At 38.5% G+C, this 17,049-nt stretch overlaps 1 protein-coding gene across 2 annotated transcripts in view; it reads left to right on the top strand.

Annotated features, from left to right (window-relative positions):
- The first annotated feature begins 1,194 nt into the window (after positions 1–1,194).
- The window catches only part of myom3 (myomesin 3), a 63,860-nt gene continuing 48,005 nt past the window's right edge, over positions 1,195–17,049 (top strand). The window contains exons 1-3 of one of the 2 annotated variants that reach the window (XM_077221521.1): positions 1,195–1,558; positions 4,111–4,237; positions 9,211–9,315. In XM_077221521.1, coding sequence (XP_077077636.1) covers positions 4,131–4,237; positions 9,211–9,315 — 212 coding nt within the window. In that variant the 5' untranslated portion in view covers positions 1,195–1,558; positions 4,111–4,130. Of the gene's footprint in view, positions 1,559–4,086; positions 4,238–9,210; positions 9,316–17,049 lie in introns of both variants that reach the window. The other variant, XM_077221522.1, reaches the window with a different exon arrangement.

Genomic DNA, 17,049 nt, shown 5'->3' with positions numbered 1-17,049 from the left:
TGGTCGCCGTCATGCATGTGACCCTCGTTAAATGACAACTATAAAGTTATATAATGTTCCTCATTTAAAAGTAAATAGGGGGGGGGGGGGGGGGTATGCTAAATTATTTAATGTAAATGTGCTTTTTGTATTATTTATATACAATTACAGTATTTATTAATATTTTGAATTAGCTTTCATTTTTGTATTCTTACAAAATGTATTTTTATTTAGTTTTTTTTATTTGTAATTTGTTATGTTTTTGTCAGTTTTTAGTAGTTTTTTTTTTGGTTTTAGTTTTATTAATTTCAATACTTCAACTTAAACATATTTTATTTCAGTTAGTTGAAAGTAATTATTTTTATATTGAATGTTATTTCAGATGTATTTAAAAAGTGTTTGTTTTGATTAAACTAACAACACTGTGACACATACGTATATTAAAACACCAATTTTATGTCGCTTGACAGTCTGTAGTTACACATTTATGAACTTTTTGTAACACTTTATTTTACAGTCCTTATTATATGTTACATGTATTTACTGTAGTAATGACAGTAAATTATGCATAATTACATGCAACCAACCCTAAACCAAACCCTAACCCTAATTAGATAGTAAGTACATTTTAATTAAGATTACTCCACTGTAACAATGACACCTTAAAATAAAGTAGCCGAACTTTTGAACTTAATAAACTTATTTAAATAATTAGAGTTCATACAGTGTTTTACCATGTATATATTTAAGCAATAATCCACTCAATGCTGTATAGTGATTTTTAACACGGTTAAGGCATTCCACATCATGTTTTACAATGAGGCAGATGTTGCACTTTCATTTATTTGGAGATGTTTAATTCAAGCATCCACTTTGTCTTAGAAGTCAATCAGAAGAATAAAAAATGAGTCAAAAATTGCCAAGTAGAAATAGTAGCCTTTGGTCTTAGGATGTTGAGATCTTTGATTGCAGTTTTACTGTATCTTGAGCACAGTTTGAGTTATTATTGAGATCTATGGATTTGTGGTAACCACATTATTTGTGGTCATTTCTAAATCAAGTGATGATGCGACTGCAGAGAATGCGAGCGTCATCTGTTCTCTTCTGGATTGTTCTTCACAGGGTTTAATGGAGACCTGAGCATTTTATATCGCTGAGATTTTGATGCATTGTTTCCATAGATCTCTTTTCCCACAGCTCCTCTATCCCACAATGCATTGTCCCGTAGTGTCATTCCAGGTCTTCTGTCTCTTGATCTCACTGTAAGTCTATCTGGATGCTTTGAATTGATCAGTGGTCTTGCTGGGGGTCTATATTTACCACCTTGAGGAGGAGGAGTGAGTGTGTGTGTGTGTGTGTGTGTGTGTGTGTGTGCTGCTGGAGGTCATCCTCACCCGCAGAGACCGTGAGACTGAGAGGCCAGAGGAGACGCTGAGAGAATTACAGAAGGTGAGACAGCAGGAAACAATAAGGAGAGTTTAACAGAGCGCCAGTGGAAGAGGGTGAGACAGGTGAAGGTCGAGGAGGAGGAGAGACGGAGACACGTCGTCCTGCTGATCATCTGAAGGGCCTGTAGAACGTGAGTGGATTTACAATGGAAAAAATCTGTTTGCAATTTTCTTGTGCTCTTCAAGAAACTCTGCTCTAGTGTGTGCTTGAAGATGATTATTAGCTTTTAAATCAGTGGCTCTCAACTGGCGTCTGTTCTGAAAAACACAGCCAAATTATCAGGGTCGAAACATATTTTGCTGCAGATACGTTGCTTTGAATAAAAGAGTCTGAAACACTTCACGTTTAACTTTCAGGGCATTTTTCTTTTCTTTTCTACAATGATATTATGTTGGAATACCAATTGATGTCCAATGTAAAACCTGTATCCTGAAGCAAAGTTAAGAACCGCTGATTTTAATGATGATTTAATATTAAACCCCTGTTCAATGTCTTGGTAAAATGCCGATGGATGGCATTTTACTTAAATGTCTTGGTTTTCAATCGTGATATTTTATGCCAATAACACACTTGTTAGCGAATTTTGATAATGCAAGCATCAGTATTTATATTGCTCATACTTAAAGTTAAAGTAAATAACTATAACTAAAACTGAAATGAAATTTTAGAGAAAAAAAAAGAATAAAATGACAAAAACACTTAAAAATACTTAAACTTTAACTAAAATTAAAATAAGACAGAAAATAGTCAAACTAATATATTATATTAAGAACCGAGGCCATTATTTAATTTGCTTGCGACATTATTTTCATGTAAGTTAAGCTCATTTTACTCCCAAATTTGTATTACTGTGATGCAAAAAATAAATAAAATATGAAATAATGTTCAACAATTATTTTATCAAACTATTTGTCTCTTGGCTTGAGTTCATAAATTGTAGAAACCTAACTAACATTTAGTCGTGCTTCTTTGCATTCCCGTTTCTCAAAACAGCTGGCATTGTAAACCGAGCGCCTGGAAAGCAAAGATGAAAAATCCTGCCGTTTGGAGTTTATGGAGTTATTTCTCATAAGCCCGTTCATCCATCGCCTCCAGAGAGTTTTTCTCCCCAGCAGTCTGTTCTCATTGGCCTATATGCGCTCTCTCTCTGGAGGGGCGACGGGTTGCTGTTCGGCTGATGACAGATCAATTTTAATATGCTGCAAAGTGACCTTTTGTACTCGGTCTTCAAACAAAGTCCTGACACTAGGATCTAGTTTGAGAGGAAACGTCTGGGACAGGAGCCACTGTCATTCGGAGAGCCTTTGCCTCAGATTTAATCTGGTTAAACCTGAGGGGAAACGCATTTCTCCGTCTATGATGGTAACGCAGGTGGTTGTTGCAACTTTCGGGTAAATGAAGCCATCCTTCAAACTCGACCTGATTCTGTTAGGTTCGGCGAGGGGCGCGTGTGCCATCGGGGCTGATTTATGACTGCGGGACTCTCGTGGGCTGCATTGAGCCACACAACTAATGAATTATTATCCTCACAACAACCCACAAAGGGACTTTTACCAGGATCCTGACACAATGGATGTCCCTCATCTCCTTTCAGCTCTTACCTGATGTGGAGATTAGGTGAAACTCATGAAAAAGGTCACATTTCACCCAGGAAATTCTATTTTGAATTTCAAATATTGTTACATCACATTAATTTTGGTTTGACTTTATAGATATTTTTAATATTATCTCATACATTAGGCTGCTATCACTTTAAGACCTGACTCAAGGATCCATTATTTTGTTACATGTGCGTTTTCTTTCTCAACAGTTCACTTAAAACATAACTGTGTTTACGTAAATACTCGCTAAGACCGGCATTTTGTCTTTATTTTGTGTGTATTTAACTATTTAAGCGCAGTAAGCAGCGAAAAATAGGCCTAAGTCAATTTAGTACTGAGAGGCGGCTTTGTCCACACAAATCTGCTAGTTGCAAAGTTACTTATAGATAATACAATGTCTTGTGGACCATTGAAATAAAGTGATACCTTTGTTTTTATTATTAATTTATTTTTTAAATTACATACATTTATTATTAGATATAAAACAATTTATAAATATTTTAAATACATTAATAACATAAATTAATGTATATATAAAAGAATATAAAAATATGTATTTTATATAAATTCCCATTTTTTTACATATTTTTTTAATGTCTAAATGGCTTTTATTTAGTTTTAGTTATTTTCATGCTTCGGATTGAACTAAAATGGTAATTGTTTATTTTATTTCAAGAAATGATAGTGTTTTTTATGGTTTTAGTTTTAGTTGTTAACAATAATAACTCTGAATGGCCTAAAAACAGGCTTCACTTCTATGCAAAATATTTTTAAATAAAAAAACTGGACACGATTTTCACTCTTTTATTGTGTTGGCAAGCCCACGTGTAGATTGAATAGTGAGACTGTAATGTTTTGCATAAGTCCTTTATATTGCTGGTGTTCTGCAGGTTGCTGTTTTTCTGGGGGGGGGGGGGGGGGGTGTAAATGGGCCGTGACTTCCAGTGTACCATCACTGGGCCGTGTCTGGTGTTGTGGATATGACAGATCGCTATCTGTCGGTGTGCAACGGACTGGTGTGATTCTCTTTCTCTAAGTGCTTCTGTCCTTTTGACAGCTGTGTCGTTCGGCTCTGATGCAGGTGCTGCTGAGAGCTTCGCCATGGCAACCAAAATAGTAACACAGCGTTGCCAGGAAGAGCAGATGGACCAGATGTCTCACAGCATGGAGATGTCCTCCCAGATCAAGAAGAGAAAGTTCAAATCCAGGTAGAGCCACACTGACCCTCAAAGCACGCCATGAACATTCCCCTACGTCACGCCACTGGATGCCATGAACATTCACACGCTTCCCAACTTTAGGAAACAAGTGTAAATCACCAGCTGAATTAGCAGAATTAATTAGTGAATCTCATTGACACTCGCTCGGTTTGCTGTCCTTTCAGAGAGCAGCTGTCCAAACATATGAGGTCTTATCGGCTCCAGTTCAGCTCTTCTAATGGGACGGGTGTCTTGAAAGGAAGGATCAGCAAAACAAAAATGTGTTTTCATCATTTACTCACATTTACTTTCTTCCATGAAACACGAAAGATTTATATTTTTATAATAATGCATAATTATACAGAAAAAGATAATATGCAGCATGTCTGAGCTGCTTTTTTACATGTAGTAAAAGTGCACTCAAGAAAATATTTAGACCTAAATTTAAGATTTATATATTGGAATTGCAGATAACATTTCCATCCATTTGGATTACAGTTTGAACATAAACTAATAACTTAATGTGATGCATATTTGTCAGTCATACATGAATGAAACATGTAAGTTTATGCTGATTGGAAAAAATATGATTGTTTAAAGAAAATCAAATAGATGCAACTAATAGTTAATAATACATTTTTTGGATGCAGAAAACTGACAAATATGTCTTGCATTAAAGTTTATTAAAACTGTTTGATCTAAATGGATGAAAATTGTATATAAAATTCAAATACATCAATCTAAAATTTAGGTTTAAATATTTTTGGAGTGTAGCTTATGTTGACAAGCTTTAAAAATTGACAAACATATTTACCCTAAAAGTAGTATATGAGAAGTATGTGAATAAAAGCCTAAATTCAATCCGTTCATCATATAAATACATCGAGTCTCTTCAGAAAATTTGGACTAAACCGCTCGATTCATATGGATTAGTTTTACAATCTATTTATGAGCTTCTTGAAGCATCAAAGAGGTAGTTGCGTAGCTGTCAATGGAGGGATCAAAAAGATCTTCATTTGTGTTCTGATGATGATGAACAAAAGCAACAGGACAACATAAGGGTGAATAAACAATGACATCATTTAAATTTTTGGATAAACTAACCCTTTAATTAATTACAATGATTCATTACTGTGCCACTTGTTTGGGATCATGTGTGTGATGGTCTGTGGAGATTACATGACAGTTACTGATGGGAAAGGCAACTGTGTTTCACCCTGACATGTGCTGGAGTTATTCTGAGCTCACTGAGGCATCGCAGCCATGGCAAACTCCCAGGTGTACACTACTGTTGTTCACACACACATTTATAACAATAGACACACACACAAGTTCTTTCCCAAAACCTCCTGGGGTTAAACCCGTTAAGGATATGTACCTATGCAGCATGGTTGCATTTGTTTGTAGTTTGAACTATAATTTATTGTGTTAAAAAATGCATGTTAATACAGCATAAGAGAACCTCATTTTCTTCATGCAATCTTTTTTTTAGGGTCAAATATGACCTGGCTGGTTATTTTATAAGATTCCCACCTTTTAATGCATCTTATGTTCACTCCTGAAGATGCCTTGTTTTGGCCAAATATATATTTATGCATTTGAGTGACTTACAGCACCGGCCAGGTTTTCCAGCCAAATTCAAAGGGTTTCTGTTCTGGAGAATACAATGGCCAAATGCACACAGTGTAATAATGTTTATTAGAGTATCTTAGCAACATGATACCACATAACTATTAAAATCAAGTTAAGTACGTATTTGGATGCATCGCAAAGGTGTTAACTGACAAAAAGCTTATTTACACTTCACACAATAGTATAATAATGTTCCCAAAAAGTTTGCTTCAGTTACTTGAACTTCTCTTCTGGCTTATTTGACAGTCAAAGCGAACATTAACAGTGTTGGTCTGCTACATTGGCCCATTGGCTATTCTTCACTGAAGCTTATATTACAAAATTACTTTAAATAACTTCCTTCTTTTCTTTTGTTGGCCTGTCAGAGGGCATTTTAGATCTGCAAACGTACAGATGGACTTCTGCTTTTCATTGTATCAATTACATGTGTTCCTCTGTAAGCGGGAGGGTCGTTTTATGATGCAGCTGAATCTGAATCTGAGAGTCGCGGTTTAAATAGACTCTGATCCACTTTCCATTGTGTCCCACTAGATTGACTGACTGACTGACTATTTCTGCCTTGAATCCTGTTGGAATTATAATTTTTACGAGATGAGCGCACATGAGCGTGTTGTAAATACCAATGAGGAACTCCAGATTGTCTTTAAGCTCCAGCTGTCCGTATGGAAGCGTGTTAATTAAAGAATCATGAGCAAAGCCCAATATGTTGTTGTAATTTATGAATACTGACTCATACTCTTGATGAAGTGTAGCAATAAAATTTGAGAGAAAATAATACTATTCTGTCATTTATCTAGAGAAATATGAAATAAGACACAAAATTTGCTAAACAGGTTTGCTTTATTTTGATTGAATACACATCTCATAATGATATTGATGCCCTCTGGAAACAAGCACATTTACATCTTTAAAATGTAGCATGATCTGGTCGATCAGCAAAATATGATTTGTTAGAAACTCGTAAAAATAACAAATATATTGGGCACTAAAAATATTATGCACTTTACAACTGAGAAAGAAAATAGGAAAATTAAAAAAGCAACTAATAATTATAATTTTTGTGCAAAAACATTATTGCATTACTTGTTGGTATAGTAGGTTTTAATTGTATTTATTTGTTTTAATCATTTACCTTTTTTAATGTTTTTATGCTTTTGAAAGGAGTCTCTTATGCTCACCAAGGCTGACTTTATAAAAATACAGTAAAAACAGTAATATTGTCAAATAATATTACAATTCAAATAAGTTTTTTCTATTGTAATAAAGTAAATTGTAAAAACAAAAAAATGAGAATTATGTTTATTATGCTAACCAAGGGTGCATTTTTTTTATGAAAAATACTGTAAAAACCTTAAAATTGTGAAATATTATTACAACTTAAAATAACTATTTTCTATTTAAACATATTTTAAAATGTACTTTATCCTTGAGATGCAGAGCTGAATTTTCAGCATCATTACTCCATTCAGTGCTGATTTGCAGCTCAAGAAAAATTTATTATTATTACTGTCACTTTTGATCAATTTAATTGCTTCTTTGCTGAATGAACATAAAAAAAATCTTAAATGTACAAAAATGAGTAAATGTACAATGACAAACGCATGCATAAGATATGAAACTGCTTCATTAAAGTCTAATTCTAAAGGACATGGACTGGCTTACACAAAACACCTGCTCGCTCCTGGCAAAGTGAAAATCCCCTTTAAACCGTCTGAAGAAACTCTGAGCCGATGCACATGTGAATCAGCAGGTTACTCAACCTTCGCGTCAATGTAGATTTCATTTGGTCTTATAATCAGAGTCAGTCTGTCTCTATCATCTGAGAAAGGAACATGCAGTGGAGAATGAATCCAGACGTTACACAGGAGGGCTGATCTGAACTGATGGAAAGGCTCCTGTGGGGAGATACAAGCCTCGGAGAGCTCAACAGCAGATGAAGATGTTCAAGATGGAGAATGGCTGGCATTCACACCTGTGGATTTACATTTGGGTATAGAAAGTGAAAATAGAGTAAAATTTATGACATTGGATAATGGTGTTGAAAAACAGGGCTTGAATTTGCCAGAGTTCCCGTCTACTTTTTCAGCGTATTTTCCCATTCATTTTTCCCATAGTCTTCCTTAAATAAGCCATGAACCAAACCAACCCACTATTAGGAGAATCACAACATTACAAACTTTGAATTGAGACAAAAATGTGTTCAAAAATACAAGACTGTGAACTTATCAACTTTAATGGGAGGAATAACACCACAATACAATGACACATTGCAAATAGACTTAAAAGCAATGGAAAAATATAAAACTTCATTTAAAGTTGTTGATTATATTTCCAGAAACAATATATATTTTAGGTTTATTGTATGCTCCACGGAGATCTGATCTCACCATCATCGAGTCCATCTGGGATTGCATGAAGAAACAGAAAAAAGTGATACAGACAAAACCAGAAGAAACGGCGGCAACATCTCCAAGACGCTAGTTGTTTGAAATAGTAATTTTGAGTAGTCTATACTAAGCCAGGAGTACATCTAAAGTGAATTATCAAGGACACCGCACACACTTTTTTAGTAACTTAAACTTAAACTCAAGAGTAAGTTTACTATACTAAACAAGGATTTGTTAATACAACACGCAATACCTATTCCACTGTACTTAGTTTCTTAAGCGCAATCGTTTTGCATGCTTTTTTTAAGTAAGGTTAACTAATCCGATTTTACAGCGTTGAAGAAATCGACCTGCAATGAATGTGCATTTCCTTCAGCCTGAGGCTCATTCTTTTCACTTTTAGTGTGAAAGTTCTTTTACATTTGCCAAAAATAGAACTTTTATTTGTTGTTGTTATTTAAAAAAACAAGCAAGCCCATCCCAGACAAGAAAAAGTAACCCAAAAGTAATATAACACATTACTTTTCATATAAAGTTACAGAATTAGTAACTTTTTTTAGGGAGTAACACAATATTAATGCATTACTTTTAAAAGCAGCACTGCTGCTAAATAGATGAGTATAATGGAGTAGAAACGTCTTGTAAAGTAACAGAGGCAGAGCTTTCCATGCGAGTGACAGATTGACATCAGTGCAAACGGCTTTCTGTCAGAAACTCTTCCACTCCGTCTGTCTCTTGCTTTTCTCTCTTCTCCACCTCATAGTCTCAGTGATGCAGCTTTAAACACATTATGGCAGCTATAGCTCAATTATAAGAGTATGTCACAAATAATGTACACATTTGTGCATGCAAATATATTGTGAATGTTCAATATTTCACCCACCCATGATGCAATTGTGTATGCTCAGAACAACTTCAATCATGACCATGACATGTTTTTATCTTTGCGTTGTGTTTGAACAGTGATGAAAAAGCCTCCTTCAGTGAATTCTATCCCATCATTCCTGGCGACGTCATGTCTGTCAAGGAGATCCTGACCGAGCCCAAGTTCCCACGCCACAGGACATGGTACAGTGAGAGCAGAAACACACACACACACACAGACACATTGGGTTTTCAGGTTTAATGGGGACGTTCACAGGCGTAATCATTTTCATAATGTAAAAAACTGTATATTCTATCCCCTACCAATAAACGTACCCATCACTGAAAACTTTCTGCAGTTTTAGTTTTAAAAAAAAAACCCATAATTTAGTATGATAAACTGTTATCATAACGTAGGGTATACAGAACCAAACACACACACACACACACTGCATGGCTTTAACATCAAGTGAAGATGTCTTTAGGTCACCTTTCAGTAACATGCTGACATGCTGACATTATCATTGTGGAGCTTTGCTTTTTTAAACCTTTGTGAGGGCCACAGCTGTCCTGCGGGAAATGTGAAAGGTTTAAAAATAATATGATGGAGTCACGGATGCTGGCAGGACACGGCAGGTCAAGGCATGATTTACATGTCAAACCGTTTTATCTGCGGTGCCGTTGGTCTTTCCTCAAGTCAGATTCTCTCAAACTGTCAGTAGCACATAAAAAATAAACACTGAAACATAAACACAGTATGGGGTATCGTTCCATGAAAAATAGGACACATGCAAATACATCTAGCAAGAAACATCATGCAGGAAAAGAACAGCAGCAAACACTTTGGGAAGAGGGGAAACTTTTCACAAGTTCAGTCTTTGGGGAAAACACAATGGGCTCCTAAAACTATAGGCACTTTATGTAAGTATAGGCAGTGGGTATTATATTTCAAAAAAATGTCCAAAAAGAAAGAAGCTGATGTACTGGAATACATGAATACATCTCAAAAACTTGTTTAGGTCCCAATCAAAAGGGAGAAAGTAGACATTACATTTTGCGTAAAGAAAATTACGTTTAATTTTTGGAATGACTTTAAGAATTTTTTTTCTTTTTTTGTTTATATATTTACAATTTTAAGCACATTTACCCCCAAAACTTCTTGTTTCTGCAATGCACAAAAAACATGTTGATCAAAAGCAGAATGTCTATCTATCTATCTATCTATCTATCTATCTATCTATCTATCTATCTATCTATCTATATATCTATATATATCTGTCTGTCTATCCATCTGTCTGTCTATCTATCTATCTGTCTGTCTATCTATATATCTCTCTATCTATCTGTCTGTCTATCTATCTCTATCTATCTATCTGTCTATCTATCTATCTATCTATCTATCTGTCTATCTATCTGTCTATCTATCTATCTGTCTATCTATCTATCTATCTATCTGTCTATCTATCTGTCTGTCTATCTATCTGTATGTCTGTCTATCTGTATGTCTGTCTGTCTATGTATCTATCTATCTGTCTATCTATCTATCTGTCTATCTATCTGTCTGTCTATCTATCTGTATGTCTGTCTGTCTATGTATCTATCTATCTGTCTGTCTGTCTGTCTGTCTGTCTGTCTGTCTGTCTGTCTGTCTATCTATCTGTCTACCTGTCCGTCTGTCCATCTATCTATCTATCTATCTATCTATCTATCTATCTATCTATCTATCTATCTATCTATCTATCTATCTATCTATCTATCTATCTATCTATCTATCTATCTATCTATCTATCTATCTATCCATCTATCTGTCTGTCTGTCTGTCTGAACTGGTCATGTTCTTGACAGGTTTTATGAGATTCATTTGTGTTGAACGAACTAAAGCACCTCTGTCATTTTTTCTTCAACACTTCTGTTTTTCTCGTCCTTTCTGCACTGTTGCTTTCCCCCTGCTTAGCATGATGGGAAAGGCACATCCCCTATATTCACCTCTCACACTTAACAGGTTTACCTGCAATTGACAGCGTGCCGGCAGCCGCTTTAGTTTTCAGGCTGGTAATCCTGTTCAGAGGGAGACATTAACACGTCATGCCTCTTTCGCCGAAGGGTTACGGCTCGAGGAAGAGCCTAGAAAAAAAGGGTTGAGTTATAGGATAAAAAGGTCGCTTCAGTAAATCAAGCTTCAAATGCAGGATGGATGATTCGAGGATGAGTGATAAAGCACGTAAGGACTGGATTTGGCCTCTCGCACATGGTTCGAATGAAGGTCAGGCAAGGAGAGTCACTGTAGTTTTGTGTTTTAAAGGGATAGTTCACCCAAAAATGAAAATTCTGTCAGTATTTACTCTCCCTCATGTTGTTCCAACCCCGTAAGACCTTTGTTCATCTTCGGAACACGAATTCCGAAGATATTTTTTATTAAATCTGAGAGCTGGATCACTCCTCCATAGGCTTCTAAGGGATTGAAACTTGTTCCCCGAAAAGTTATTAAAGACATCGATAAAATAGTCCAAGTGACTACAGTGGCTCAATCTTAAGTTTATCAAGCGACGAGAATACTTTTTGTCCGAAAAAAACCCCCAAAAGAACGACTTTATTTCAACTATACATTTGCTTCTCTGTGGGCCTCGAGTCAGTTCACTAGTGTAACAGCGCAGCACTACATGACCAGCGTAGGCAAGTAGGGAGCCTACGTGCAAGGCTGGACTGGGACTAAAAATCGGCCCGGGCATTTTGGCCCAGACTGGCCCACTACATATCATCATAACCGATCTTTTCACGCCCCTGAATATGTATACTAACTCTTATTAAAACCACCAATGCCATGTAATGAGTGAGTAGAAATGAGTCAAGTCAAGTCAAGTCATCCTCATTTATATAACAATGTAGATTGTTTCAAAGCAGCTTTACAGAGATAAACATATACTTTAAAGTAACAGAGATTGGTTTGGTTTTATAGTGGCTCTTGAAAAATGTTTTTTCCAGCTAAAGTTAGTTTTGATTGATTCACTTCCGTCTAAATGATCATTTGTTATTAAATTAGGGGCCGCTGAGACGACACCGTTCTCTCTAAACAGACTTTAAACGTGAACCTGTGATAGACGCTGATGGCGTTCACATGCGCATTAAGAATTGATTCTATAGTTATGTGCGTTTGAATATATGTGCGCAGGTCACTATTACTAATATGTTACCACACACACATACTGTATTCTCAGCCATATTCTCCATACTCACCGTAAACAAAGAGGTCAAATGTAGCGCTGTAATTCCTTACAAACCATGCCTAAACAAACTACTTGTCTATAAATTTAAAAATTCCACAACGCTTTATCTGTAGAGTGGTATAGGGATCCTCCATAGGGAGAGGCTAGTTGGCACTTCAGCACTGCATTGTAATCAGGTCCAGGCGAAAGTCCTTCGTCAGATCTGGAAACGGCCTGGATCCAGCAGGCTGCGGGAAAACCTCGGGATAAACAAAGACACTAAAATTAGCGTAGATGCCATTCTTCTTATGATGTAACATGTACATCAGGATTTGAGGGAAGTGTTCCCAGTTCCGGCTGACCTAATCTAAGCAGCCTAATATTGAATTATAGAAGGCTATAGAGTGTTATGTGAATGCTAGGTCAAAGAAATGTGTTTTTAGTCTAGCTTTGAACTGACAGACTGTGTCTGCTTCCTGGACAATGTTAGGAAGATTGTTCCAAAGTTTTGGTGCTAAATAGGAAAAGGATCTACTGCCAGCAGTCGATTTATATATTCTAGGTATTATCAACTGGTCGGAGTTTTGAGATCGCAATAGACGTGAAGGACTATAATGCGTTAAGAGCTCGCTCAAGAGTAAGACTTAATAGATGAAATAACTACTAATTGTAAAATAGAATCGAACTACTCCACAATGATGCATCCTAAAACAAGCTATAAGCTGCATTGGCATAGCAATATCAGTGTTTGACAAAGGATTTTTGGTAAATCTGTGGTGGGTGGACCTCTGTCCCTTTAGGGGGGTTCGTGTCACGGTGGGTTGTGGAGAATGGAAGAGAGGATTCAAGCGCAGAGTGAATGATGAGATTTTAATAAAGAAAACATGAAATAAAAAACCAACAAAAGAATCCAATGATTTCCGAACTAAATCCAACACAGACAAGGCCAAACATGACCGGTACAGAACTCCACCCGACTAACACCGAAACCATAAACAACGTACGAGCACAGGACAGCAAACACAGGTAGATTAAATAGGAAGGCAAATAAGGAGGGTAACGAGGATAACAGGTGGGACAAATAAACCAATGATCAGATAACAAGGGGGAGGGACCAGACAATGACAAGAGCACATGACCCAACATAGCAAAACACTCATGTGCACACAAAGACAGGACAGACATGTGACACTACCCCCTCCCTACGGAGCGGCTACCAGACGCTCCATAAGACCAGGGCGGGACCGGAAGGAAACACCAGGGCGGGACGGGAGGGATCAACCAGGGCGGGGCGAGAGGGATCGACCAGGGTGGGGCGGGAGGGATCGACAAGGGCGGGGCGGGAGGGATCGACCAGGGCGGGGCGGGAGGAACAGACCAGGGCAAAACACAGAGTCCATCGGGCGGCCAAGGCGAAACGCAGAGTCCATCGGGCGGCCAGGGCGGTGAAGACCCCTCGGGCGGCCAGGGCGGTGAAGACCCCTCGGGCGGCCAGGGCGGTGAAGACCCCTCAGGCGGCCAGGGCGGTGAAGACCCCTCGGGCGGCCAGGGCGGTGATGCCCTCTCAGGACCAGACACCGGCTCGGGACCAGACACCGGCTCAGGAACAGACACCGGCTCAGGAACAGACATAAGAACTGTAAGATCCACAAGAACAGACACCAACACAGGAACAAACACTGGGTCTGGCACTGGAACTGCCTCCAGCTCTGGAACAGGCATTGGCTCTGCCTCCGGCTCTGGAACAGGCATTGGCTCTGCCTCCGGCTCTGGAACAGCAGAAACTGGCTCTGCCTTCGGCTCTGGAACAGGCACTGGCTCTGCCTCCGGCTCTGGAACAGCAGAAACTGGCTCTGCCTCCGGCTCTGGAACAGGCACTGGCTCTGCCTCCGGCTCTGGAACAGCAGAAACTGGCTCTGCCTCCGGCTCTGGAACAGCAGAAACTGGCTCTGCCTTCGGCTCTGGAGCAGCATCCACCGGCATGTCCAGGATCCGAGCCAGACGCTCCAGATAGTCCAGCACAGCCTTGGCGGCCACGCGAATGGGCATCTCTTGCTCTGTCCCAGACTGGACAGACGGGACGTGAGCAGTCTCTGACTGGGCAGACGTGACGTGAACAGTCTCTCGCTGGGCAGACGTGACGTGAACAGTCTCTCGCTGGGCAGAAGTGAAGTGAACAGTCTCTCGTTGGGCAGACGTGACGTGAACAGTCTCTGGGTGGGCAGACGTGACGTGAACAATCTCTGACTGGGCGGACGGAACGTGAACAGTCTCTGACCGGGCAGACGGAACGTGAACGGTCTCTGACTGGGCAGACGGGACGTGAACAGTCTCTGACTGGGCAGACGGGACGTGAACAGTCTCTGACTGGGCAGACGTGACGTGAACAATCTCGGTACAGAACTCCACCCGACTAACACCGAAACCATACACAACGTACGAGCACAGGACAGCAAACACAGGTAGATTAAATAGGAAGGCAAATAAGGAGGGTAACGAGGATAACAGGTGGGACAAATAAACCAATGATCAGATAACAAGGGGGAGGGACCAGACAATGACAAGAGCACATGACCCAACATAACAAAACACTCATGTGCACACAAAGACAGGACAAACATGTGACAGTTGGGGGGAGCCCCCCGTAAGAAAAAATTGTGCCTTTTAATGTTAAATTCATCAATCTGGTGCACTTTGAGAGTTAAAAATGAAGAGCTCCAACCCATAATCAGTGTGCAAACTGAACGAAGAAAAACTCAAAACTCTTTTAGCTGTGATATAGTGTCTGTCTGCATTACACTACATAATAGTTATAATATTAATTACACGACAGTAATAGCCATATATTGTAAAACAAATGCCTGAAAAATAAAAGCAACTTTCATAATTAGTTTTGTTCTAATTTCTATGCTTGAAAGAGATAAACGCATGATCTTTTATTTTGGTGGAAAACATGGTTTACAAACGCGTCTCATTACAATTCTAGTAAAATGCGTAATCGTCAACTATGCAGATGTGTAAATAATGCGTAACTGGGTAATGGGTTCCTACACTCATCGCCTCAGTGTTCTTCTGAAAGTTGCCTATTTCTGCTTAGCACAGTTCTCTACACTCACTCATTCTCTCCTGATCCTCCTCAATATCATCATCAGACACTAGAAGGGTCCGCTTCTTTTTTTCACGCTATTTCTCTTGCGTTTCTTCTCCATCTCTGACTATTTTGACAGATACACACTGACACTGCACGCTCGCTCGGAGCCCAAAGGGGGAGGAGTTTAAAGATGTGATTGGACCAGCCCAGTGCCAATCAAGAAAAGAACCAATTGGCCGCTAATCTACGTGTTTCATGGGCCGGTCTGTTAAAAAAAAAAAACCTACGCTGACTTTTTTGTCCAATGCATTACACCGGCACAAAGATCCCAGCGCCGCCAATTAAACAAAACTAAACTAATGGGCTGCCGATGTACGAGTATTATGGGCCGTTTATTTTTTTTAAGAATGATCTGTATCGGCCCAAAAAGCACGTCGGCCCACCGGGAAAATTGCCCGGTATGCCCGATGGCCAGTCCAGCCCTGCCTACATGTGACGTACAACACAGAAACACTGCGCTGTTACACTAGTGAACTGACTCGAGGCCAACAGAGAAGGAAATGAATAGTTGAAATAAAGTCATTATTTTTCCTTTCTTTTGCGCACAAAAAGTATTCTCGTCGCTTGATAAACTTAAGATTGAGCCACTGTAGTCACTTGGACTATTTTAACGATGTCTTTAATAACTTTTCGCGGAACAAGTGTCAATCCTTTAGAAGCCTATAGAGGAGTGATCCAGCTCTCAGATTTAATCAAAAATATCTTAATTCGTGTTCTGTAGATGAACGAAGGTCTTACGGGGTTGGAACAACATGAGGGTGAGAAAATACTGACAGAATTTTCATTTTTGGGTGAACTATCCCTTTAAGTGAAGGTGAGGAGAGAGAGAAGGGCAAGATCCAGATCAAGTGGATAGATGTGTTCATCTCATAATATCTGCTGTATTTGTTGCTCATATGAAATAGTGTAACACTCTATTGCCTTTTCTCTCTGTTGTATCTCATATTCACACACACGGCAGCTAAATATGGTTGTCAGTCCTCGTCTGAGTGTTTAATCCTGTTCCCGCTGTTTGGCAGCACGACACCAGTCAGGTTCAGCTGTTGGCCTCCAATTTATTCTTTACAGCCACGAGACACCGAACATTGCTATGTTTTCTGATATGTGAACGCTCTCTGGATGAGACTGAAAGTCAGTTCAGACTGATGCTCTCTGCACTGAGATGAAGTAAGACCATGGATCTAATCAAAGTGAATCTTTTATCACCTTGTCAGAAGGATGAAAGTCACAATCTTCACGTCAGGTCACGGCTCTGGGACCGATGCGTCTGATGTTGCTCCAGTACAGACAGAAAACAAGTCTGGAAAAGCGGTTAGTCTGACTTAAATGAACAGATGGTATCAACACATCCGGTGATTGAACTATAGTACTGAAGCTTGAGAAATCTTATCTATAAATAAACAAAAAACAAAACAAAAATATATATATATTATCTATTTTTATATTAATATAAAGATGCATAACTTTCAGACAATATAATTAATTTCTCTTGTTTTCTCTTTTCTTTTTTTATTAATATTTATGCATTTATTATTGTATTACATTTATGTCTTCTAATATTATTTTCAGACAATTATTTTCTCT

The sequence above is a fragment of the Siphateles boraxobius genome, unplaced genomic scaffold (genome assembly GCF_051911475.1).
Source record: "Siphateles boraxobius isolate OS27281-9 unplaced genomic scaffold, OSU_SipBor_1 84, whole genome shotgun sequence".
In the NCBI taxonomy this organism is placed as follows: Eukaryota; Metazoa; Chordata; class Actinopteri; order Cypriniformes; family Leuciscidae; genus Siphateles; species Siphateles boraxobius.
Note: the sequence above shows the minus strand (reverse complement) of the source record. Positions and strands in the feature narration are given on the sequence as shown.